The sequence below is a fragment of the Malaclemys terrapin genome, chromosome 3, assembly GCF_027887155.1.
Source record: "Malaclemys terrapin pileata isolate rMalTer1 chromosome 3, rMalTer1.hap1, whole genome shotgun sequence".
Lineage (NCBI taxonomy): Eukaryota > Metazoa > Chordata > Testudines > Emydidae > Malaclemys > Malaclemys terrapin.
In genome coordinates, this window is record NC_071507.1 from 196,128,625 (window position 1) to 196,153,692 (window position 25,068).

At 44.4% G+C, this 25,068-nt stretch overlaps 1 protein-coding gene across 6 annotated transcripts in view; it reads right to left on the reverse strand.

Annotated features, from left to right (window-relative positions):
• Positions 1-25,068, reverse strand: part of PKHD1 (PKHD1 ciliary IPT domain containing fibrocystin/polyductin) — a 390,722-nt gene that overhangs the window by 27,619 nt on the left and 338,035 nt on the right. For 5 of the 6 annotated variants that reach the window (XM_054023612.1, XM_054023614.1, XM_054023615.1 and 2 more), the window contains 2 exons: positions 13,653-14,679; positions 449-584 (listed from right to left, as the gene is read on the reverse strand). In XM_054023612.1, the coding sequence (XP_053879587.1) occupies positions 449-584; positions 13,653-14,679 (1,163 nt within the window). Of the gene's footprint in view, positions 1-448; positions 585-13,652; positions 14,680-25,068 lie in introns of those variants that run through there. The other variant, XM_054023617.1, reaches the window with a different exon arrangement.

Below are 25,068 nucleotides of genomic sequence, written 5' to 3' on the forward strand. Positions count from 1 at the left end.
GTTTATGTAGATATTTGCCTATGATTGTCCCAAGTCAGGGTAAAGGGGACTGATTCATAGTAGAAGCTAACTGCAAAGTAGCAACAAGAGAACAGGGAGATGAGGGATCCCAGCTAACCCCAACATACAGATCAGTGTTGCCAACTCTAGTGATTTTATCACGAGGCCCACAATATTTCATGTTTGTTTTTTTATGCCCCAGATTCAGGGATCAGGAGATTGCATGAGAATCTCAGCTTCAAAAAAGAAATGTTTTAGTCCTCATAGTTGAGAAGAAAGGCTTGAAAACATCACCTGAATATACCCCAAAGAAAAAGAATCCAACATTTATTATTAAAAAAATAAATCATGCATTTCTAAGCCAATCTGATGAGCTTCGAATGCTTGGGGTTGACAATACTGCACAGAATTAATAGAATCATACCCCTGTAGGGAGGCAAATCACTACCTGCTTATCCAAAAAAATAATTTGTGGCTGTTCAGGAAGCTCTTTCTCCATTTCTCCATCAGACGGCTGTACCAGGACAGAGATATTATAGGGCCTCACATACAGGCAGCCTCCAGGAGTTAGACTGCTTCCATTTCTTCCTCATGCAAAGCAATGTGGAAAAAAACATCACCATATTATTAAGGATGATTTTAAAACACCTGATTCCAACCCTCGAGCAATTCCCTAGATACCCCCTCTAACTAGACATTGCTCTCCATTCGCAGAACTTTGTGCTGTTTTCAGTCCAGGTGGAATGCTCAGTGGTTCATATCAATTTGAATTAACATTGCTGCTAAGATTTAATAAGACACTGTATCAATTTCCCAATAAGTTTCTTTAATATTACAGTAGGACTTTGAGACTCCAGGTGAGACCAGGGCCCCATTGTGCGAGGTACTGTACATACCCATAGTAAGAAACTGTCCCTACCCCAAAGAGATTACAATGTAAACAAAGGATTCCCAATTTATCATCCTTACTTTACAGATGGGGAACTGAGGCACACAAAAATTAGTTGATTTGTCCCAGGTTCACTCAAAAGTGTGCAACTGAGGTAGGAATCAAACCCATAAGGCACTCAACTGTGATTCAGGAGCCCTGAGTTCTGTTCCCAGTTCTACTACAGGCCTGCTGGGGGACCTTGGGCAAGTAACTTCATGTCTCTGTGCCAATGCTTTCCCTAGCAGTAAAATGGGGCTACTGATGCTGACCTTCTTTGTAAAGTCCGTTGAGATCTAGGACTGAAAAGCTCTAGATATTATCTCCTGAGTCCCAGTCCACTGCCTTAACCATAAGACCATCCTTCCTGCACATTCAAAAACATGGATTCTACAAAAATCATCCTGACTGGCAAGATGCATTCAACTGAATATCCCTGAGGTCTTCTAAAAAGACACTTGCCTTCTCCAGCATAAGGACAAGCTTACTAGCTTAGACAAAGTTCTTCTGTGTAAGCTTGTCTCTTTCACCAAGTTGGTCCAATAAAAGATTTTACCTCATCCAAACTGTCTCTCTAATATCCTGAGTCCAACACGGCTACAACTAAACTGTACATTCCTTTCTCCAGTGATGTTGTGCTTCTGTCACTTGTATCAAGGTATGTTAATGTGCAGAGATATACAGACGCCTCTTTAAAAAGCCATTGGTATTCCAAGAGTGAAATTTAAATTCAAACATCCTGAGAGAAGCCTTTTGCAGTTGAATAAAGAAACAACACTTTATTCGGAGCCCATATCATTTCATTCCCTTCTCAGTGCTTCATGTCATTTAGCATCTTCTTTTTACATACATATATACCTCTAATCTACCATTGCAGTGAAGGGAGGCGACTGGGGGGTTGACATTGTCTTGCAATGAAAGTAGGAAAGCTATTCATTCAGCTCTCTAGTGTTTGCTTAAAGGTGGTTACAAACAAAAGATTTATTGAGGACCAATTCGCTTTGGTTTAACTCAATTTCTTCAGACTGTTTCTTTGCATTACAAAATAGAGCTCCCCTGGGCAAACTGCATTGCAGCTTAACACAAAGATTGGGCCCAGCCACAAAGCTACTAATAGTGGCCAAAGTTTTCAGGGGCAGTGGCAAGTGGTAGTCTAATGCATTAGGCCTCAGAGACCTGGGTGCTATTCTTGGCACTGACCTGCTATATAATCTTGGGCAAATCATCATCTGTGCCTCCATTTCCCTTCCAACTATCTTGGACGTTCTGTATGGCAAGGACCATCTCTAACTCTGTGTATATATAATGCCTTGCACAATGGGGTCCCGATCTCAGTTGGGGCATCTAGACACTACTATAATGGATCATAATCACAATTTTGGTGGCCCAAATTGAGACACTTCACAGGAGACTGATTTTCAGAGGGTGGGTGCTCAGCACATGCTGAAAACTAGGCCCCTTTAATAAGCCCCCAAGTTGGGTAGTCAGCAATTGACAAGCTATTTGTAAACACCAGCGACTTTTAGAACTGGGTGAGAGGCAGGGTGGTGTGTAGAGGACAGCATACTGGTTGGGGAGTCAGCACAAGTAATGACAAAGCTTTTCTAGTTTCAAGGAACAGCCTCCCAAAATGTAGCGTTGGGAAGCAGCCACTGACACTTCCTGATGGCAGTAACATTCCTTCTGTAGATTCATTATTAGGAAAAAATCACCCATAGCTGTTTTTAAAAAAAATATGGGCGGGTGATTAGGACCCAAACAACCCAGCAGAGATTGACATTTCTATGCTGTGTGCCTAACCCTGATTCTTGCTGGGCTGAGGCCCTGAGTATGTGGCACAATTAATTTACATTCCTGCAAGGGAATGTCAATATCTAGGACAGGAGGACAGCAGCCTGATCTGTGCCAGAAGGAAAATAGGCTCACCAGCCATTCCTCTGCATCCCTTCCTCATGGGGGAAAAGGCTAGCCTGCTGCTCCACACAAACTCCTACCAGTGGTGGAGTGGGCAAAGCTGCCTCTCCCAGTCTGATCAGTGCTAAGGGAAGAGCATGTTTTCCTGTCACTCCCTTGAAGCCCAGTGCTGGCAGGGAAGCGGGTTGGTTTGGTATTCCCTGCTGACAAGGCTCAACAGGAAAGCAGGTTAACCTGTCAGTCCCCTGAAGATCTCCATGGGGGTCCATGGGCAAGATGGCTCTGCCTATGAAGTCCTGGTCAGGAGAAGCCCATACCAGATTCTGAAAGATATTACTCCACAGGGAGTGGTAGCACAGAACATACTGAGGCCTGTCGGAGAGCAGATGTCTCTTACGCAGGAGCAGCGAACTTAAGGGTGGCAGAAGGAAACTGGAATAAGCGGGGCACCTAGATGGAGGCATCATAAGAACTGAGAGGGTAAAGGGAGAAACTGGGCTGCACTGACAGAAGGAAATTAAGATATTCTCGTAGTCACTGATCCTGCACCACTGAAGTTAATGAGTTTGCAATGGACTTCAAGGGGGAAAAAGGCCTGATCCAAAGCTTACTGAAATCAATGGGCATTTTTCAATTGACTACAATGGGCTTTGCATCAGGCCCAGGGGCAGGGAAGACAGGAGAGGAAATTAAGAAGCATTCAGAAGTAACAGAGGAGATGGGGAAGCATTTGAGAGATCAGTGATTTGTGGGGTACAGTACATGTAGAACCCTAGTGTTTTCTATTGGGAGTGAAACAACTACTGGTGTGGGGAAAGGACATGGATGGGGAAGGAGGTGCATAATTAGTGTTGCCAATTTTGGTTGGATGTATTCCTGGAGGTCTCATCATATGACATATGATTAATCTTTAATTCTTGGAAGCTGCAGGACAATCTTGGAGCGTTGGCAACCCTATGCATAACAAAGGCAGGAGGAGACATGCAGACTACTGATTACTCCTGATTCAGAGTCACATAATATGGCTCATATCATTCAGCAACAATGACGGGACAGTGGTCTTGTGGGCTCTCAGAGCAGCGTGGGAGCAGGATAGGACCCCTCCCTAGCCCATCAAAACAATATAAAAACAACCTTCCTAGACCTACACACACACAGCACAAAGCTGAAGAAAGAAATTCAGCTTGGAAGCAGGCTTCAGCTTTAGGTTTCTTTGGTTTTGTTGGCAACAAAGCAAGAGGTCTTTAAAAATAACATCAATAATGTCCCTTTACAAAGGCTGGGCAGTTGATTGAAGTGTGGTGTAGTGGTCTGAACATGACCCTGGGAGCCAGGTATTCCGATTTGCCTCCTCTTTGACTTAGAGCAAGTCACTTAGGCCAGACTTCTAAAACTTGGGCCCTTCAATCCATACGCTAATTCTGCAGGGAGCACATGCTGACAGTAAGCTTTGAAAGAAGCCATGTGTCCCATGCCCTGGAGGTGAGAGTCTCTCAGGGCAGGGAGCTAAGCAGAGGAGATATAATAGTTCAGGAGGCTAAAGAGGAGGGGCAGGATGACAGTGTGAATTGGAATAAATAAACAAGTGACTCCATTATCCTTTCTGAACCAAACTGGACTAGAAAAGGCAACTCCAATGACTGATTGTTTTGGGTTTCTCTTCTTCAAAAGCAATAGAAACCTTCTGTTAAAAACTGGGCATTTTGGGCAATCTAGTGTATTAGAAAGGATTGGATAAGGGAGACAGATTCAAGAACATGGATTAACTTGTGGTTCCCAGCCTTTCCAGGCAATTAATTGTTCTACAAATAAATCAAAAATATCACCTAAAGACCCCAATTAACATCTCTGCCCTATCGTGCTGGCTGTTGTACATACACATTGTCAGAGACAATCCAAGCCTAGGATGGAAACAGATGAAGGAAGTATATTACCCCTGTTTTACAACTAGAGCGAGGTCGCATACATAAGAAGCCTGTTTCAGAGCCAGTGGTTGAACCCAGATCTCCTAAACCCCAGACCATAAGGCCAGCCTTCCCCTTTTGTCCAAGTGTTCCCAGTTGACCATCATGAGGCCCTGGCTGTACCGAGGACTGGAGGAGAGCAGCTCCCCATCGCAGCTGAACATATGCAAACCCGAGTGGTAAGCAGACAGCAGCAGGACTCAGCAGAGTGGCCCATTATGGTGGAGTTAGCCGTTTTTCAGTGCCATATGTTCTGTAGCAAAAAGAGCACTGCTTTTTTTTTTTAAAACAGGCACCCAGTGTTATTCAGTGGCATGCACCCTGCAGAGCAGGTAGGAGCTGAAAGTTCCAAAACTGTAGGGAGGGGAGTATAGAGTACCAGTAACAAACATCCTGAAAGCTCCCTGGTCCCATTCATTATTAACTGGGAACCAGCAGAAGTACCTGTACTCATCATGCTGCCTACTAGTGGCTAGGAACTAAGCCAAGCTTCTTCCCTAACGCACTCCTTAAGTTTACTGTTGGAGGAACATCTTTTATTACATGTAAACAGTCTCGCGCCGAAGGTCAGAGTCTTGCTGCTGCAGCATAACCCAAGGTAATACCACTTTAAGCTCCATATAAACTCTTAAACAGTTTCTATCCTAAAACCAGACCGTAGGTGGTGCCGTTTTTTACGATATGTTATAATAGTGCAATAAATCTGTTAGCTTAAAATCGAATCTCCGTGGCCTTTTAGAGAAATCATCATTAAATGCAAGGCCCTGTTAATGATGCCATCCCAGTTAAATTGTTTAATCTGCTAGGGGGGTGAAAGGTCACCAAATGAATTTTTTATAATACATCAACTTGACACGCAATAGGGAAAACTGTAATAGATAAAAGCAAAGGAAAAGGGCACTGTCTTCTTCTGATAGGTCAATAGCAGCCAAGAGAGTCACTCATCCACTTTTCCTTCACTACTGTGCGCCTTTTCCATTTAATATGGACACCCAATTAATACCTCAGCACCATAGACAACCTCATTTTAGGTGAATTATAGCAATTTCTTCCCCCTTCTCCGAAATGAAAGTGATCACAATACATCATAGCATTGTGCGAATTAACGTTAATTGATTCGAGTTACCAAGCATTGATGGGCCACTTCTATAACCTGGGCCTTATTGGGAGCTGGAAGGGATGGAGGGAAGATTAGATTGCACCGTCCGTTGCTTTGACGACGGCAGTCACCTGACGTCTTGTTAGACAGTTGTAAGGTTCTATTGCAGGCCCCAGTGGGGTCGTCAGTAAACTGGAGTGATGTCCAAACATCATTACACGCTGCTCCGATATTAAAGCAAAGGGATTAGCACCTTATTGCAAGCAACCTGGATTTGTCATTGTGCTGTCGTTATCCAATTTCCAGCTGATAATGTGACTGTGGCCTGCGGGCATGAAGTCCTACAGCCAAAGTAGGGTATACAGAAAAGGAACCCAAGTGCCCAGCACCCAAAAACATTTAACCCCTGACTCGCCAGCTTTCTACAAAGAAGGCATGTGGGGGAAAAAATTTAATGATACATTAAGCAATGCTCAAAACAAACTGAAATGGGGAAGCTACAATATTTAGGGCCTGATTCTTCCCTCACTCACACCGATTTGACTAGTCTCACTCCATGGAAATGAATGGTTCAAAATGGGAGCCACTCCATTGTAAAGGAGGAGAAAATCAGCCCCTCCGAGCTGAGGCTGTCATGATGTCCCCACTTAGCTCGGTTGTATGCACGTGGGGACTGCAGCACATGGAAATCATTGTACAAGTTGCCATGAGAATCAGCAATGACACTCCCTTCATTTCCAAAAGCTACAACATCTCCCATTCATTGTTAAAGGGGAAACCTGGCTGGTGTGCAGCTTATGTAAAAGAGGTGATAGCAGGAGACAGATCTCCTTTCAAATATATTAGAGAAGTGACACGGTTTTAATCACCTGTGGTTTAATCCCTGAGCATGAGTGGCATTCATAACACCTAAAGGAGTTGCTTCCTGCTTCTCAGGATCAGGCCCATTCACTTTAAAATGAGAGTTAGTAACAGACAACCCCCACCCCCCACCTCCCTGTTTGAGGAACTGTACTGGTGTCATCAACTATCAGAGTGCAGCTTGATTTACCCCATATCCCCCCAATGAAGCTATAACCCCGTTTTTTTCCCATACAGATCGGCCTGGTGTTATATGTGAGATGGAATTGACCCTCCCTCTCCTAGCTCCTTCCCATCCACTCCACCTCTCCCCCTTACCTTCTCCTCCTCCGTTTGCTCTGCTGCTACCCCTTCTGTTCCATCTCTCTTATTCCCTTCTCTCCCTTGCTTTCCCCTTCCCACCCTCACCCCAGCAGCTGAACTGGAATCAGCTGGCTCTCGGAGAGCTATTGCCTTAGCAGCGGCTGTTTCAGCAGCAGTTGCAGCAGGGGTATGACTTTAATTCTCATCACCTGACTCTTGTAATTCACAGGTGTCACCCTGGAGTGTGATCAGTGCATTTCCATAGCTTCCAGGCATGGTATGACACTCTGAGTAAGGAGGGCTTTTTAGATAGGTTTACTATGTACAGTAGATATTAAACAGAGGGTAGCTTCAAATAAGGCTCAGTTTGAGGATGGCTCAGGAGATTGGTAATGGGCAAAAGAACCTTTAACTCCTAAGTCACTGGAATGAATCCAGGAATGGTGGGAGAGAAAACTACAGAATAGAGATAATGGGACTTTAAGAAGGCAGACTTAAGCAAACTCAGCGCATTCGTAGGCAAGATCCCACGGGAAGCAAGTCTAGGGGGAAAAAACGAGTTCAGGAGAAAGCAACAGAGGGTCCTGTGGCACCTTTGAGACTAACAGAAGTATTGGGAGCATAAGCTTTCGTGGGTAAGAACCTCACTTCTTCAGATGCAAGTCAGGAGTTCAGGAGAGTTCATAGTGTTTTAAAGAGACATTATTAAGGGCACAAAAGCAACCTATCCCAATGCCTAGAAAGATAAGAAGTATGGTAAGAGACCATGGATTAACCAGGAGAACTTCAACAACCTGAAACTCAAAAACAAGTCATACAGAGAGTGGGAACAAGGTCGCATTATGAAGGATGAATGAAAAATAAAAAACAAAAAATAAACCCCACAAGCATGTAGAGACATACTTAGAAAGCCCTAGGCACACAATGAGATTAAACCAGCAAGGGACCTAAAGGGTACCAAGAAAACAGCAATGAAACAGCTCTGTTGTCTAAGCCTCTTGAGCACGAGTTGGCTGGCACAGTCCAGCCATGGGTTTTTCTGTGCTGTGTAGACATACACTTAGTGAACTCATGGAGAGCAGAAGAGATCCCAGAGGACTGGACAAGGGCAAGCATAGCACCGATCTATACAAAGGAGAATAAGGACAACCCTTGGAATTACAGACCAGTCAAATTAACGTTGGTATCCGGAAAGATAATAGAGCAAATAATCAAACAATCAATTTGTAAGCACCTAGAAGATAATAAGGAACCATCAACATGGATTTGTCAAGAACAAATCTTGTCAAACCAACCTAAGAGCTTTCTTTGACAGCGTAACAAGCTTTGTGGATAGGGGAGAAGCAATAGCCATGATATATCTCGACTTTAGTAAGATGCTATGTCACATGACCTCCTCGTAAGCAAACTAGGGAAATATAGCCTAGATGAACCTACCAGAAGGTGGGTGAAAAAGGGGTTGGAAAACCATACCCAGAGGCTAGTTATCAATGGTTCACAGTCAAGCTGGAAGGGCATATCGCAGGGGTCGGCAACCTTCAGCACGGAGCCAGTCAGGGTAATCTGCTGGCGGGCCGCAAGATATTTTGTTTACGTTGACTGTTTGCAGGCACGGGCCCCCGCAGCTCTCAGTGGCCACGGTTCACCATTCCTGCAGCTCCCATTGGATTCCCGCAGGTCCCATTGCTGGGAACAGCGAACCAGGGCCACTGGGGGCCATGCCTGTGGAAAGTCAACGTAAACAAAATGTCTCACGGTCCACCAGCGCATTACCTTGATGGACACAAATCTGACATCAGGAATCATAACACTCAAAAACCAGTAGGAGAACACTAACCTGCGGATGGCTATTTTGCAACAGAAAAGCTTCAAAAACAGACTCCAACGAGAAACTGCTGAGCTGGAATTGATATGCAAACTAGATACAATCAACTTAGGCTTGAATAGGGACTGGGAATGGCTGAGCCATTACAAACATTGAATCTATCTCCCCTTGTAAGTATTCTCACACTTCTTATCAAACTGTCTGTACTGGGCTATCTTGATTATCACTTCAAAAGTTTTTTTCTCTTACTTAATTGGCCTCTCAGAGTTGGTAAGACAACTCCCACCTTTTCATGCTCTCTGTATGTGTATATATATCTCCTCAATATATGTTCCATTCTATGCATCCGAAGAAGTAGGCTGTAGCCCACGAAAGCTTATGCTCAAATAAATTTGTTAGTCTCTAAGGTGCCACAAGTACTCCTGTTCCTAGATGGGCTGCGTGCCGAAGGTTGCCAACCCCATGCATATTGAGCGGGGGCCCACAGGGGATTGTCATGGTCTGGTTCTTTCCAATATCTTCAGATATGATCTGGGTAGTGGCATAAAGAGTACACTTACAAAGTTTGTGGAAGATACCAAGCTGGGAGGGGTTGCAAGCACTTTGTGTGGGTCCAGGCGGCAGTCCCTGGACCCCTGGTGGGCAGGGCTGAGTGGCAGCCCCTGGCCTGGATCCCCACCATGCGGGGCCGAGTGGCAGACCCAGGGCCGGCTCTGGCTTTTTGGCCGCCCCAAGCAAAACAAAAAACAAAACAAAAAACGGGGCAGTCGGAATGGCAAAGCAAAAAAAAAAAAAAAAAACCTGCGGCACGTCCGGAGCCAGGGTGCAGGGGGACTCCCAGCGCTGCAGATGTGCCCCGGATAGCGGGGGGAGGGGGCAGGAGGGAGAGAGAGAGAAGGGGGGCAGCCAGGGCTTCAGCGGGGCGTTGCCACGTGGTCCCGCCGCCTGCCGGGAGGGCTCTGCGCTGCTCCGGTCGGCAGGGAGGGAAGAACGAGGACTGCCCTGCCGGGCTTGCTGCAGGGCGCTCCCGTCCTCTGTGCCGCCGCCGCCTACAGGGCGGCCAGAGCGGAACACCACCATAAAAAAAACCCAAAAAACGGCCGCCTCCTACAAGCTGCCGCCCCAAGCACCAGCTTGCTTGTCTGGTGCCTGGAGCCGGCCCTGGGCAGACCCTGACCCCAGCCGCGCAGTGCTGGCAGCAGACCCCGACCCCACACAAGGGATGGGCAGCAGCCCTGACCCCAGACCCTGACCCCTGTCATGTTAATGATTAAATGGTTAACCGATATAATTGTAATAGTTTAAACGGCTGTTTTTTTAAACAATATTTACATCCCTAACGTATAGTAATTTCAGTAAATTTCAGTAAAAGAATGTTACGGTTACACACACAAGCACTCCAAAGCTAAGACATACTAGAATTAAACTTGCCTGTGCAACCTTAATCCAGCCATTAATTCACACTGTGCAGATGCATTATGACACAGTCTTTAACTACATGATGACATACTATTATTTCCACAGGACCCCTGCCTCATTCAGTGCCAAGGATGGTTGCTGCTCACTGAATGAGCGGCTATGCAATATTTTGCTTTATCCACTTTGTTCAATGTGTGGCCCCAGGCCTTATTTATTGTGCACTATGCAAACCCTGCTCTGAACACAGAATAATGTATATATGTGTGTGTGTGTGTGTGTGTGTGTGTGTGTGCCCTGTACGCACACATACACACATACACACACTCTTGGTATATAAGGTATATTACTATTGTGCTTTCTCTGTCTTCCATGTATCTATTAGCTATCATCTCCCACTCTCCTTGGTGAATCAGGAAGCAGCAGAATGAATTGACCCTAAAAAAGTAGTCAAATTGAAACCACATAAAGAAATGAGAGAAATTATTTTTAAAAAGACTTGGCAGTATGATAAACAGTTCTGCTGTTGTAACCCACACACCTTCTGGGTGTGGGGTTCTGTCCCATCTAGTGGCACTGAGACCACTGAGTTTGCTACAGCCTTTGCTAAGAGCCAGTTGGCTTTTAGTTCATGCGGTAGAGGCTCATGCACAAAGCTCCAAAGATCCCTGGTTTCGATGCCAATGACCGGGGTCTGCCAGCATTACACTGTTATGCAGAGCTGTTGCTGCTAGGGTCCCCAAGGCTATCTTTAGCCATTTCCTTGTGGGTTGTGAACAGGGAGTCCCAATCTCTGTTGCCCAAAGCTTTGCGAAGCAGGGAGAACTGTGGGTCTGGCATTCCAGTGCAGTTGGCCATGTGTTGGTGTAGGCTGTCAAGTCTGCCCTAGAGATTTCTGAATCTCATTTGTTTCTGCAGGACACAGGTGTGGAAGAAAATTTCTCCCCTTGTGTGGAAAAATACACAATCTCTCATTATCCCAACCCCATTATCCCTGTCTGTGCTGGTGTGTACTGTCTAGACTCTAATGAGGGACAGACAGAGGGGATATTACATGTCCCAACAGGAAATATCTGATTTAATTTTACAGGTTAGCCAGGGCCTTATTATATCACAAGTGTCAAAGCCACAAGTGATGCCATAAAGCCCAAGACTGATGGGGAGTAATAAATAACACTACAGAGGAACCCAAGTAGTGAAGGACAAATACTTTCCTCAAGGTTGGTGGTGTTAGTTTATCCCACTGGTGAATGTGTGTCCCAGGTCCCCCTCTGTAGGATCAGGCCCTAAATTAGGGCCTGTCCCTGAAGACCCTTGTTATTGGGTCTTACTATTGAGTTCCACTGGTGTCAATGAGATTGCTTATGGGGGTTAATACTGCTCCCAGTAGTAAGTGTTTGCAGGAATGAGCTTTTAGACATAACCCTGAGAGGAAAATCTTACAGACTTTAAAAGAAAAGAAAATACTTTCTATATGTGTTCTGAGTCACCCTGTAGAATTTAGTGAATCATCCTATAGAATTCAGAGTAGCAGCCGTGTTAGTCTGTATCCGCAAAAAGAAGAACAGGAGTACTTGTGGCACCTTAGAGACTAACAAATTTATTAGAGCATAAGCTTTCGTGGACTACGTGGATGCATATGCATCCGAAGAAGTGGGCTGTAGTCCACGAAAGCTTATGCTCTAATAAATTTGTTAGTCTCTAAGGTGCCACAAGTACTCCTATCCTATAGAATGTAATAGTGAATTAAATCCTTGATCTATAGGCTGGTTTAACAAAAAAAAACAGTAACAAACAAACACCTATAGAAAGGATCTCATTTTGTATAAAATTGTATGGGTTTTTAGAGTAATTTCTATATAATCCTATTGCATTTTTATAGATTCTTACTAGTTAAAGCCCTCTTGCTTTCTACAGGTTCCACAGGGCTTACACAGTGAGGGATGACAATACAGAAACACAATGGGGAGAGAATATGGGTGATACAGAAATGTAACATCATCGAATATGTTTTACACTTAAATACACATCCTCAGAGATCCTCTTTGTTTTCGTTGCTGGTGGGTTATTTCAATGAAATATTATAATGGGCAACCTGTGCTGCCCCAGGAGCACCCAGCCAAAGGAACTGTGATGCAGTTATTATTTCTTCTCTGCTCTACAGGGGGAATAATCTGTGTCAGACCTTTACAAGGCACAGATTACACCTTTCCCGCCCCGGCTCAGCTCCACGGGCTAGTGTTTGGACAGAAGAACATCCAAGGTTCTGTTCCCCTCTGCCTGCGTGTGTGTGTGTGTGTGTGTGTGTGTGTGTGTGGCGGGGCAGGATGGGACTAGTAGCCATGCAGGGCCTGCCCTCCCTTCACAGGCAGACAGGTTGTGTGGGTGGCATGCACATGGCAGTAACGGATGGGCTCTGTCTATTGCAGCCCCAGCTAAAGACCTCTCAAGCTATAGTAGCTCACTCATTTAACTCTGGAGACCCCTGGTTCAGTCCTCAGTATGTTGCCCAAGATGGCAGCCATCACGTTTATGAGTGGGTATCCTTCAGACTTGCCTTATGTTGGCTCTGTTCTTTCCATGCTGAGCAAACACAGCTAACCGGTCTCCTCCCAAGGTTATATTCTACTCATAGCAGTCAAGATAAGCATGTGTTTGTGTTTGCATCATTGGAGTCTAAATTTCTAAGTTTTTCAGGACAGGAACCTGTCATTTTTTCATCTATAACACACCATACCCATCTCCGGCACTGTGTGCAGGGCGGCTCCAGGCACCAGCGCAGCAAGCGCGTGCCTGGAGTGGCAAACTGCGGGGGGCGGCCTGCCAGTCACTGTAGGGAGGCAGTCAGGCGGCCTTCGGCGGCATGCCTGCGGGAGGTCCGCCGGTCCCGCGGTTTCGGCAGCAATTCGGGCGGTGGGTACGCCGAAGCCGCGGCACCAGCAGATCACCCACAGAAACGCCGCTGAATCCGTGCTTGGGGCGGCAAAAAGCATAGAGCCGCCCCTGACTGTGTGAATACATGAATACCATGCATAGGTTTAATAGATTTTAAGGCCAGAAGGGATCATTATGATCATCTAGTTTGACCTCCTGCAGAACGCAGGCCAGAACATTTCACCTGGCAGCTCCTGCATCCAGCCCAACTGCTTCTGGTTGGACTAGGGCATATTTTTTAAGAAAGACATCAAGTCTCGGTTTAAGACCTCTGAGTGATGGAAAATTTAATACCTCTCATGGTAAGCTGTTCCAGTGGTTAAATACCCTCATTTAAACTATCAACATCTTACAATAATAAATAATAATAAATGAGCTTTGAAGAATACATACAAGTCACTCGCTTACCCGGCACTGCCCCCTAGTGGCGATGACAAAGCAGACTGTGTCACCATTAAAGTATCAATTGGTAACTCCAGGGCTCGCTGAAGATCCCCAGTCTGCTGAGCGTTGATAACAGTGCTGGCCAAGCTCTTCAACCTGTCTCTCGACAAGGAGGGAACAAGCTTATTTCTGAAAAGGCCTGGTGGCTCTCCAATTTCAATGATCAGCACTCTCAATGGGGTAGCCGCATGAGATGACTGCAGAACCCAAACGCTTGCTGCTCCTGTCTGGGTTTTCTCCCAGCCAGCCCTGCTAGAAAAGGCTGTACAAGGTGTCATGGGAGGGCACTCACGCATCTTCTTGCCAACATTGTCTGAGATAACCTTTAACGTGCTCTCGCTCCCTGGCGCACTCTGAACTATTCTGACATAGTCCCGTCCAATCTGCAAGAAATCAGCCAGGCGATGGACCACCCTTCTCTGACCCTCCTCTCCAATGGTCTCAGCAATGGTAAAAGCAGCGTGAAGGGAAAAGCTGGTGTATATTTCTATGGGGTCATCTCCATGAAGGAGGATGTAGAGAAGGTTGTTCTCAAAGCTGAAGGAGTGGGCGCCTGCCATAGCCTTAGTTAAGAAAGTGCTGGAAGAAGATGAGGCTAGTGGAATGTAATTCCCGTTCATGAAAACGTGAAGGCTACGGAGTTCATCGTAGAAGATGGCAATGAGAAGTCTGGTAGAATTTTGACCACTGATGAGGCGGAGTCTTAAGCTCGGAGGCGTTAGACTAGTGAAGCAAACCTTAGTCAGCTTGTTGGATGGCAAGACCGAATAGAAAGCTGGTGGATGTTCTGAAGGACAGCAAGATACACGTGAAACTCCTCTACTGAAAGCCTCCACAAAACTGCCAGTCACCGATACCACTGGAGATGATCTCCTTCCGTCTGCTTCAGTGTCCAAGCTTTCTAGGATCACAAGTGCATGGTCTGTGTCTTTGCAGAAATAGCCTTGCGTAGAGGGCTTGTAGATGCACTTTGTGTCTTCTCTGTAAATGCCTGTTTAACAACAAATAAACAAAGGGATGGGCTGATCTGCCATTTCTACACATCGTGCTGTACCTGCTTATTTGCATGGTACAGCTTTCTGTGTGATGCTGGTATGTGTGATGATGCAAGGAGCTATTTCTCTCAGGTGTCCTGGTTCTAAATGTATAGCAGGGCAGCAAACCTTGCCATGAATTTGGTATTCTTTGTGAAGCTTCTTCATGGGGGAGGGATAGCTCAGTGGTTTGAGCATTGGCCTGCTAAACCGAGGGTTGTGAGTTCAATCCTTGAGGGGGGCATTTAGGGATCTGGGGCAAAAACCTGTCAGTGATGGTACTTGGTCCTGCTGTGAAGGCAGGGGACTGGACTTGATGACCTTTCAAGGTCCCTTCCAGCTCTATGAGATAAGTATATCCATATAATAATAAAAAATATTTGACATGAATTACCCCCTTGCTTTCCCCTTCCCAGCAATCCTTTCAACTGAGATGGGTTGTGTCACAAACATAGTCCATAGTAAGGGGCTATGGAGTGTCCGAGGGAAGGAACTGTGGTTCCTGTTCCCCCTTTGCTACAGGGAGGTAGTAATTTGGTACTGCTGTAAATTATTACTCTCTTCCTCCCTGCTCTTGCAGGAGGTAGCTGTGCATGTTGCCACGTGCTCTGGAGATGGGGGATGCAGTGACCCTTACTGAAGTACACCTGGATCCAACCCTGTAACCCTGTACTGGGCATAAAGGTGGGAGTCTTCTTCCCCTGGATGCCCCTGTGTGAATGTGCAGTCTGAGCTACAATCTAAGCCCACTGTGTTCAGCTTCCTGGCTTCTTAGCAACAGTACAAAGTTGGGGGGAAATAAGATACTATTAAGAAAAAAAGATTGTTAGAGGCATAAAAGAAGAGGCTGAAAAGACTGGGGCAATTTAGCCTTAAATAAGATCTTCATTAAAGTATACAAAGAATGGGACAATGAAACCAATAGAGTGGTCCTCTTCGCCTTCCACCATGGTCTGAGAATAGGCGACACCTGCCGCCAGGCCACACAGTCAAATCAAGAAAAGGAAATGGCACTTTGGGGTGCGAACAGTAGCACTCCAGAACTCCCAGCCCCAGGATATCATGAAGTGGGATTACCATATATCTTCATGTAGAAGCCACCCTTGATTCGTTTAGTGGGCTGCTTTAGGCCCTGATGCTGCAAACCCTTACATAAGTCAACGGGACATGACTCAGGTACAGTTATTCAGATGCAGGAGTGTTTTCCGGACTGGGCCCTTGCGGTGCACGCCATAGAGGAAAATGATGAAATTACACAGACATCAGCCTTGATTGAATGTGGTCGGGAGACAAGGTGCAAGTGAGAGTAGAACCAGGCCCTCTGCATGGGAGCAGCTATTTTTAGATATCCATCTACCATCTTCTTTTCCAGGTTCACCAGCACAGGCACTTTACCAATAATATGTGGGGAGAGGGGGAGAACAAACAGCAGCTTCATGTAGACAGCAGAAATAGAAGAGCTGCACAAAAAATATGTTTTTTTTTTTTATCCCAGAGAACAAGGAACATGCACTGTACGGCGGGCAACCCATAAATCCTGACAGATCTCATCATTCGCTCTCCTGGAAACAGCCGAGTCATCCCCCTCCTCCCTGGTGACATTTCACTTGTCTGCAAATAGGCCTTGCTTGTATTTTGTCATCCCCAGGACTTTCCCTTTGCTCTGCTCCTTTCCTTTGCGAGCTGCTCTATGGCGTCTCAGTTGGCTCCCCCCAAACACCCTCCCTCCCTTTCTTCCAAATGGCCTTATCTGCCAGTCACAATTGCTGTGGCCTGCAATTTCGATCACTTTTAAATGAAACCCATGCTGGCCTTGGTAATCATAATGTCATTTACAATTTACCACAAAACACGTTTATTCAGTTAGTAGCACATTGGAGAAAGAGAACTCCATATGAACTCGCTGCTGAGGGCCTAATCTGATTATTTCCTCATGAAAATCCAAGCAGGGGTGCTTGTAAAAGGGGGCTGAAAGGAGAAGGGAAAAGTGAGGCCTGGTCACAGCTGACTCTCATAATCAATGCGAATAGATAAGTGACACAGCGTATCAAGGGCAGCAGCTAATCCACCCTGGGGCTTTCCTCTAAAAAAGGCCAGAGTGGACAGGACTTAATAAATACTGAGTGACCACTGAATATTGAACTGACGTGCTATTTACATTGGAGATGAACAATAACAGTAATAAATTCCAGAAGCCCCTCCTTTTAAATGGTTGATATTAGATAAAGTGTGTGTGTGTGTGTGTGTGTGTGTGTGTGTGTGTGTGAGAGAGAGAGAGAGAGAGAGAGAGAGAAGTGTGTGTGTGTGTGTGTGTGTGTGTGTGTCTGATATACATAGAGAAGTCTGTGTGTGAGAGAGGGACAGTGGACACGTGTGTTTGTGCGCATGTGTGAAATGCAGAGAAATTGGGGTGTGTGCTTGCGTTGACTATCTATTTACTTTATACTCAGGCAGCAGATTCCCCTTCTGCAGATTCACAAACCATCGAATCCCGTTGCTTATTTTATTTATTTATTTTTTTAAACACTCAGGTTGCTTCCAGGGCTACTGACAAATATTAACTTTGTGTCAATATTTGTCCTTCCTGTCGTGAAATGAGGATTTTCCACCTCATTTCACATTTGAAAAGAAAAATATGCCACGGGGGTCCTCTTTGCTGAGGAAAGAAAAAAACCCAACATCTCGTATCTGTTATTTAGAAAAATGAATTCAGGAGAGAAGGCTTTTTTTTTTTCTTTTTTAAAAAGGAGTATTTTTAAAATAGATGTTTTGACTTGAAGGGACATTGAGTCCTTTGCAGCTCTCCTGTCCTTCCTCCATCTCCCAGTGCCAAAAAAATAAAATATGAAAAAAAACTTCTATATTTAAAATGGAATGAAATACAACAACATTAATGATTTTTCCCTTCGGGTTAACACCACCATTTTCTTCAAGAAGTTTTACCCATTTTGTGATATAGTTCACAATTCATAGTACAAGGAAAATAGAGGAGAATTTTGACCAAAACAAAAAGGTGGCTTCAGGATTTTTTTTTTTTAATCAAAATAAAATAAAACTCCTGCAAATGTATTTCCATCTGACTAAATTTGCCCTTTATTATTCTCTAATTTAACTGCAATTATGGCTATGCAAATATAAAAAGGAGTGGGGGATGGGATAGATGCCACACTGCTTAGACATTGTGACTCACTAGCCTTGGGCAGCACAGCACGCATCTTTGTTGAAGAGGAAATATTTCTCAAAACTAGCTGCCCCCTTTTGACCTGCTGATGTCCAGTTTTGAGACAAAAGGCCCAAAGTTAGGACCTTAGAAATGTAACAGGACAGGGAAGTGAAATTAATGGGGGGTTAATATTTTTTGTTGCATAGAAACATCTTTGATAGCCCCCTTTTCTTCATTCTGAATTTTCACTATAAGCAATTTACAAATTTAGATCCTGATCCTTCATTCTGATCCACACAGGCAGACTCTGATGCCTATCCAGAGTCTCACTGAAGCTCATGGCCACGGATCTTGCAAATCCATATGCAGGCAGGTGACTTTACTCATGTGAGTAATCCCATTGGCTTCATGGAGGCACAAGTTAGGCCAATGCTGAGCCCTTTTTGAAAATACCACAATGTGTGTGTGTGTGTGTGTGTGTGTGTGTGTGTGTGTGTTTGTGCGCGCATGAGCATGGGAGTCTGTGTGTGCATAAGCAGGTGTGCTCATGTGAACTTGTGTGTGCCTGTATTTGAATATACTAGAGTGCCTAAATGATTGTGCAAGTGTATGTTATTAATGCATAATTGAGTGTGTGAACATGAGTGAATGCATGTAATACACACACAGTCTTGCACACACACACATACACACACAATTATGTATTAACATAAGTACAAGTATGTATATACTATCTATGGTATTTATGTGACTCCCAGCACCACAGTATCTGATCACCTCACAAGCTTTAATTGATTTATCCTCACAAAACCCCTGTGAGGTCAGAAAGTTCTGTTTATCCCCATTTCACAGAGATTAACTTGCCCAAGATCATACAGAAAGTCTGTGGCAGAGTAGGGAAGAGACCCTTGTTTTCCCAAGACCTAGCCTAATGCCCTTACCACTGGACCACCCTTCCTCTCTAATGAATTAATGAATACAAATTTCATAATTGCTTTGGTCTGTTAATACTATATATTTTGTTTTTAAATGGGTGCATGCAATGATTTAGGCACAAACATGATTATGTATATTTTGCATTATTATTTGCATTGTTTATATTATTAATTATGTTTGACAGTAACACCTAGTGTCCTTGAACCCACTGTGTTGGGCATTAAGGATAACAATTAAGGATTAACAATTAAAGATAACAATAAATGTGACCAATAAACCGGCAACAAATTATAAACTTTCCTAGTTCCCAGTAACCCATCCAGATAAATAAATTGCTCCCCACTTTGATCTAATCACACCCTGCCTAACTCACACTGTCCCAGAAAGCCTGGGAGAAGGGCGAGTCTGGACATTCACACGTTTCAGAAGATGGGGCTTACAAAACAACAACAACAACAAAGAAATATTGCGAGAACACTGCGGCTGTTCCTTCATGCTACAGGGCTCTTCCCTCATGCCATAGACTGAAATAGCACAGAGGGTCTGCATTTCACTTCCATGGCCAGCCCATGGGCTTGAAGAGTAGGTTGGAAGCTCTTTGGGGCAGGGACTATTTTTTTGTTCTATGTGTGTACCGCGCCTAGCACAGCTGGGTCCTGGTCCAGGACTGGACTTCCTAGATGCGCCCGTAATACAAACAATAAGAAGTATTCCATTCCCCCATCCCTGCTTGTTTTGCCACATAAATTTCAAATAGTTGGGCATTCTGTGGGGAGGGGGGAAATTTCACCTGAAGAAAAGATGCTAAAGAGGGAAAAATTCAAACAGAACCATCTTGCTGCCTCAACTATCCTACCTTCGAAAAACAACCCTACCGTGAAAAGAACAGTGCGTTGCTTTTGTCTCTACGAACACCTTTTCCCATTTGGTCTCCCCTCAAGTTATTCCTTCTTTCTCTTTAGCTGTATTTAAAGCACAGAAGGATTATTTCCCCTCCTCCTCACCAATAACCTTGTCTACTGAGCGTTAGACAAACGGATACCCATGGCTTAATTTAAAGGCAAGGGGCAGCAAACAGCATTCTTTATAAATGCAATTCCAATCTCTGGCTCTCTCGCCAAGGAATGATAAACCCATCACCTCTGCTGGAAAGCAGAGCGGTAATTTCATCAGATGCCAGACCTCAAAATGAATGCGGTTGTGCCATGCACTGCTCTGAGCTGTGGATATAATGAGATTTGAATGGGAAGTCCCGGACACAATAAATCTGTGCCATATGTGACCATTTCCTGTGTCAGTTCCTTTCTCACAAGGAGTGGAGGCTTCCCCCCCTTTGCTTTCCCTTTCATGACCCCACACCAGGACTCTGAAATCTTTCATGGCTGCTTATGGGCCTCAGGCCTTTCCACAGCAGTTGCATAAATAAATGAATTTGACAGAAAACATCATAACAGTTAGTAGTAATGTGTGCTCACCACAAGTGCCTGTACTGCTCACTGGAGAAATGAGAGAGGAAAGGGCTTGTTTTGTTACCACAAAGAAAACTATGTTCTCTGACAAGTGGTGAAAGTATTAGTCAAATAAACTTGAACTCTATTAAGACTATTGTTGCCAGCTTTTATTATGAACTGAAAGGTTCTCAGCTTCTCTCTCTCCCTGCTTGGCCTGCAGTTCTTGCAAAGATAAATTGTCCTTTTCTTTTGCAAAAATAAAGTTTGGAAATAAAATGATCACTCCAAACTAAAATTGGGGGATCATTCCACTTGATTATTATTACTGTTTTCTAATTAGAAGAGTTTCTTGATCATGGGAACTAACTCCAGAGAGTGAATTTCCCAGAAAAGGGCTTTAATATCATGATTTTCCATTAAAGCTGACATACAAGCAAAACCTTTAATACAAGCACCTGCAGTTTTTGGGGATGTCCAGGTTAGAGCTAATTGTTTTTGTGAGATATTTTGAAAAGAAATATTCAAAAAATTCCCACAACCTCTTTTGGGTGTTTCGAAATCCAAAAATGTTTCAGTAATCAAATATTGGTTAATTTATCGTTTTCCGCTGGGAAACAGGAATTTTTTGCCCCAAACAAGAAATTTTTAATTAAAATAAAATATTGAGGCAAAAAGATCACATCTAGCTCTAGTTCGCATCCATAACTGAACTTCCGTTTACAGAGCTGAGTTTGTTGGCTTATAATTATTTATTATGGACTCAATTTTCAGAAGTGACTATTAATTCTGGATGTCTCCATTTTTGGGTACCCACTTTAGATATTTTAAAAGGACTAGTTTTCAGGAACTGCTGAGCCCTGCCCATTGAAAATCAGGCCTTTTTAAGGAAGGAGAGGCTCAAGGAAAGAAACAGAGGTACCCACAATCACTAGTCATTTTTCAAATACATTAGGCCTATTTATATTGTGGTAGCTCACGGAGACTCCAATCAGGGATCAGCAGATGTAGATGTAGTAGACGTGTGGTTTGGTATTTTTTTTTAAACCTTAAAATGTTTCTCAGTGGCAAATGTTTCTCAGTTGTTTTGTCAAAATTGCTATTTTCCATGGGAAAATGTCAATTTTAACATAATTTTTCAATATGCCAATCAGGAGAGTCAAAACAAAAAAAATGTCATTTTGAATCAATATTCCGAACCAGAACAACATTTTTTGTTTCAACAAGTCCATTTAAAATAACACTTTTTGCTTCAAAATGTTGATTAAAACCAAACAATATTTCAAAATGTCAAATTGTTTTCCATTTTGACGTTTCCAATTCAAACTTTTTCAGAATTTTTCATTTTGTGAAAATTTTCGAATATTTCCACTTTTCATTCCAATTCAGTCCGGAAAGTGATTTTGAAATGTGAACATTTCCTGCAAAAGGAAAATTCATTTTTTAAAAATATTTTCAGAAACGTGTAATAAAAGTCCTTGCACGGAAGAACTTACAATTATGATTAATGGCATAATGCAACAGGTGAATAAAATGAATAAATGGGAGGGTCTGGAGGAGGCGCAGGAGTGAGAATGAGAAAACAATAGTGCAACCAGATTTTCACAGACTAGCGATGCACCCAATACACCCAGTATCAGCTGCCTACGGCCTGTGTCCTTCTCTAATTTCCACCCTCCTGAGCAAAAAGCCATCTGTAGCTAAGATGATAAAACTGGGATAAAACAAGAACCAGCCCGAATTTTTGTCCACAAATTTAACTGAGGTTCAGAAAAACCCAAGAAACTTCCACCATGTTGTTTTTCATTCCCATCCATCTTAGAACTTCTTGGTTCTATTCAGGATCAGAAGTGGGTGTGCTGAAAATGATGTGAGACAAGCCATTGGCATAGAATTTTCAGCCACCCATCCACGCCCTCCAGATCTTCAACTGGTGTAAACTGGCCTAGCTTCCCTGACTTCAACGAAGTCATGATGATTTATACCAGCTGAGAATCTGCCTCTATCCCTCTAATCCCTTTCTTTCCAAAACAAACACACTTTTTTTTCTGGTATTTGGCTGTACCAAAGAGAAGGGCTATCATGAAAGATGGTTCAAAACCAAAACTGAGTGAAGGTGAAAAAGGGAACAAGAGGGGAACAGTCGGGTGCAATCTTTCTAGTGTGCCCATGCTTCGGTCACCCTGAGCAGAGACCTTTTTCTTCCATTTGACCTCTCAAGAGTGCAACAATAAAAGCTCATGTACAGCTGGCCCTGTTCACACAGTTTGCTGGGCACTAGATACTCATGATGAGGGTGATCTCCAGGCAGCACAGAGACATTTCTCTGCTGGGATGCAGAAGGCAGGGCTTGAAAGTAAGCTGGGACTGCTGTGCAGGAGTGTAGCATGCAGCCCTTGAGGTGGAGTTCTGTTCCTCACTGCTCCAGATTCCTGTTCCCTGGTCAAAGATGTCGACTCTGTGGGTGCTCCGGGGCTGGAGCACCCACAGAAAAAAAATGATGGGTGCCGAGCACCCACCGGCAGCCTCCCATCAGCACCTCCCACTTCCTCCCAGCGCCTCCCACAGCTGTTCCGCAGTGTGCAGGAGGCACTGGGGGGAAGGAGGGAGGAGGAGGAGCAAGGGCAAGCGCACTTGGGGGAGGGGGTGGAACGGGGTGGGAAGAGGCAGTGTGTGGGGTGGAAGAGGCAGGGTGTGCATAGGGACTTAGGGAAAGGGGTGGAGTGGGGCAGGGCTTGGGGCGGAGCTAGGGGGAGCACCCCCGGGCACATTAGAAAGTCGGCACCTATTCCCTGGTGCCCTGGTGTGAAGGATGCTAGGGATTTCAGGGTGAACCAGGAGAAGATATTTACATCTAAATCTTAACAGGGCCCTGCCCTACTGGTAACAGAAGTCACCAGCATTGGCAACCTCAAGTGGTTACACTCAGGTCATGTTTTCAAGCTTTTCTCTGCAATCAGAAGGCACAATGAAAGCTGAGATTCTCCAGTGGCATGCCTCCAGGAACTGGGGCTTTAAGAAACACACCAAAAATTATGAGAGTTGGCCACTTTGAATGAACGTCTCGGACATTCTCTTGCCAGCTGCCTTGTCCCACATCCTTTTCCCTTGCACGGTGGAGTTATACAGAGCACTGTGACTTTAAAGGGACAGTCCCACCAATTAAGGACCCAGCTGTGCAACTCTTACTCGTGTTGACTAGCACTCACTCACATGAGTCGTCCCAGTGAAGTCAATGGGATGATTCCCATAAGTGCTACTCCATGTGAATATGGAGTGCAGAATCGGGATCTAAGGGGGTTTCAATCATTACAAGTGCAGGCAGCATAAAATGACATCTTGACCTTGCTAGTGACCTTTAGAGCAAAGGGAAGTAGGGATCTTAATTCTCATAACAAGAGGTGGGTCCAGGTTCTGAACACTCCTTGGATTACAGAGAGGAGTTGGAACCTGAGCATGGATCTGATTCAGATACAAAGGACACTGTATAAGAACCTAGTAGGTAAATAGCTAAATCTGTAGAACTATAGAGGTAAAGGATGCTACTGGCATTGGAGGAAGCAGGGGTGCTGGAACAATTTGTATAATGGGGTAATGGGGATGCTGACAGCCATTCAACCAAACTGTAAACCCTGTATATGATGTAAGCCCCTCAAGCCAAGGGGTGCAGTCTCACTGCCAGCACCTCTAATTCCAGCACCTATGGGAAGCAGTGGCCTTGGGAAACTCCTGATATAATTTAATAACATTCTTTGTGTGGTAGGGAAAGTCAGTGAGAAAGAAGCAAAGAGCATATTCAACTGGAAAATATTAAAGAGACCCCTACTCCTGCAGTCTAGCTGGGTGTCTACCTCCATGTCTGAATCTTCCAGTCCAAATAATTTCAGCCAAAGCTGGGTCTCAACCAACCCCCTGGATCTGAAGACCTTCAGCCTCTGGAAAAGTTCAGTCCTGGAACCAGACTTTTCCACTGGCCATTACTGCTGCAATGGGCTGAACCAAAATCCAAGATCCAAACTCTGCTTCCCATTGGCAAACTTTGAGACAGAGCCTGAACCAAACTAGGCAGCTCTTTATATCCATGCAAAACTAACCACATTTGCATGAACTTATCAATAGCAATATTTCTTATGGTTCTTATGTATTGATTGACATGTGTTGACCGCCGCTTCCCGCAGCCCCCATTGGCCTGGAACGGTGAACCGTGGCCAGTGGAAGCTGCAAACGGCTGAACCTGCGGACGCTGCAGGTAAACAAACCGTCCCAGCTGATTTCCCTGATGGGCTGCGTGCCAAAGGTTGCCGATCCCTGATCTAACCATTAGAAACTTTGCATGCACTAGAGAGGAAAAAATGCTGGATCTGAGCAGCAGCTCCTGGAAAATCCAAGGGTTTGTTTAATGTTCAGCATGCATTTTCCTAAAATATCAGCATATACAAAATTCACAACACATCCACTTTTTAGGTCCTGCTAGATATATCAGGACCAAAATTCAGTCCTGGTGTAAGCCCAGTGAAGTCCTTGAAGGCTGAACTTGTTCAAACCAGGGCCATAATCCAGCAAACTCTTATGCACATAACTTTATGCACATGAATGCCTGTTTGCAGGATCGGGGCCTAAATAACTTCCAGCGTCACTACTGCACATAGTGGATATAATACTTTGCTTAGATAATGGGGCTTGATCCTTCTCCTCTTGAAGTCAACTGAACGACTCCATTGGAGAAGGATTGACCTTACAGTTGTTAGGATCTCCAAGCACAATAATAAGATGTCACTTTACATCTTCAAAGCACAATA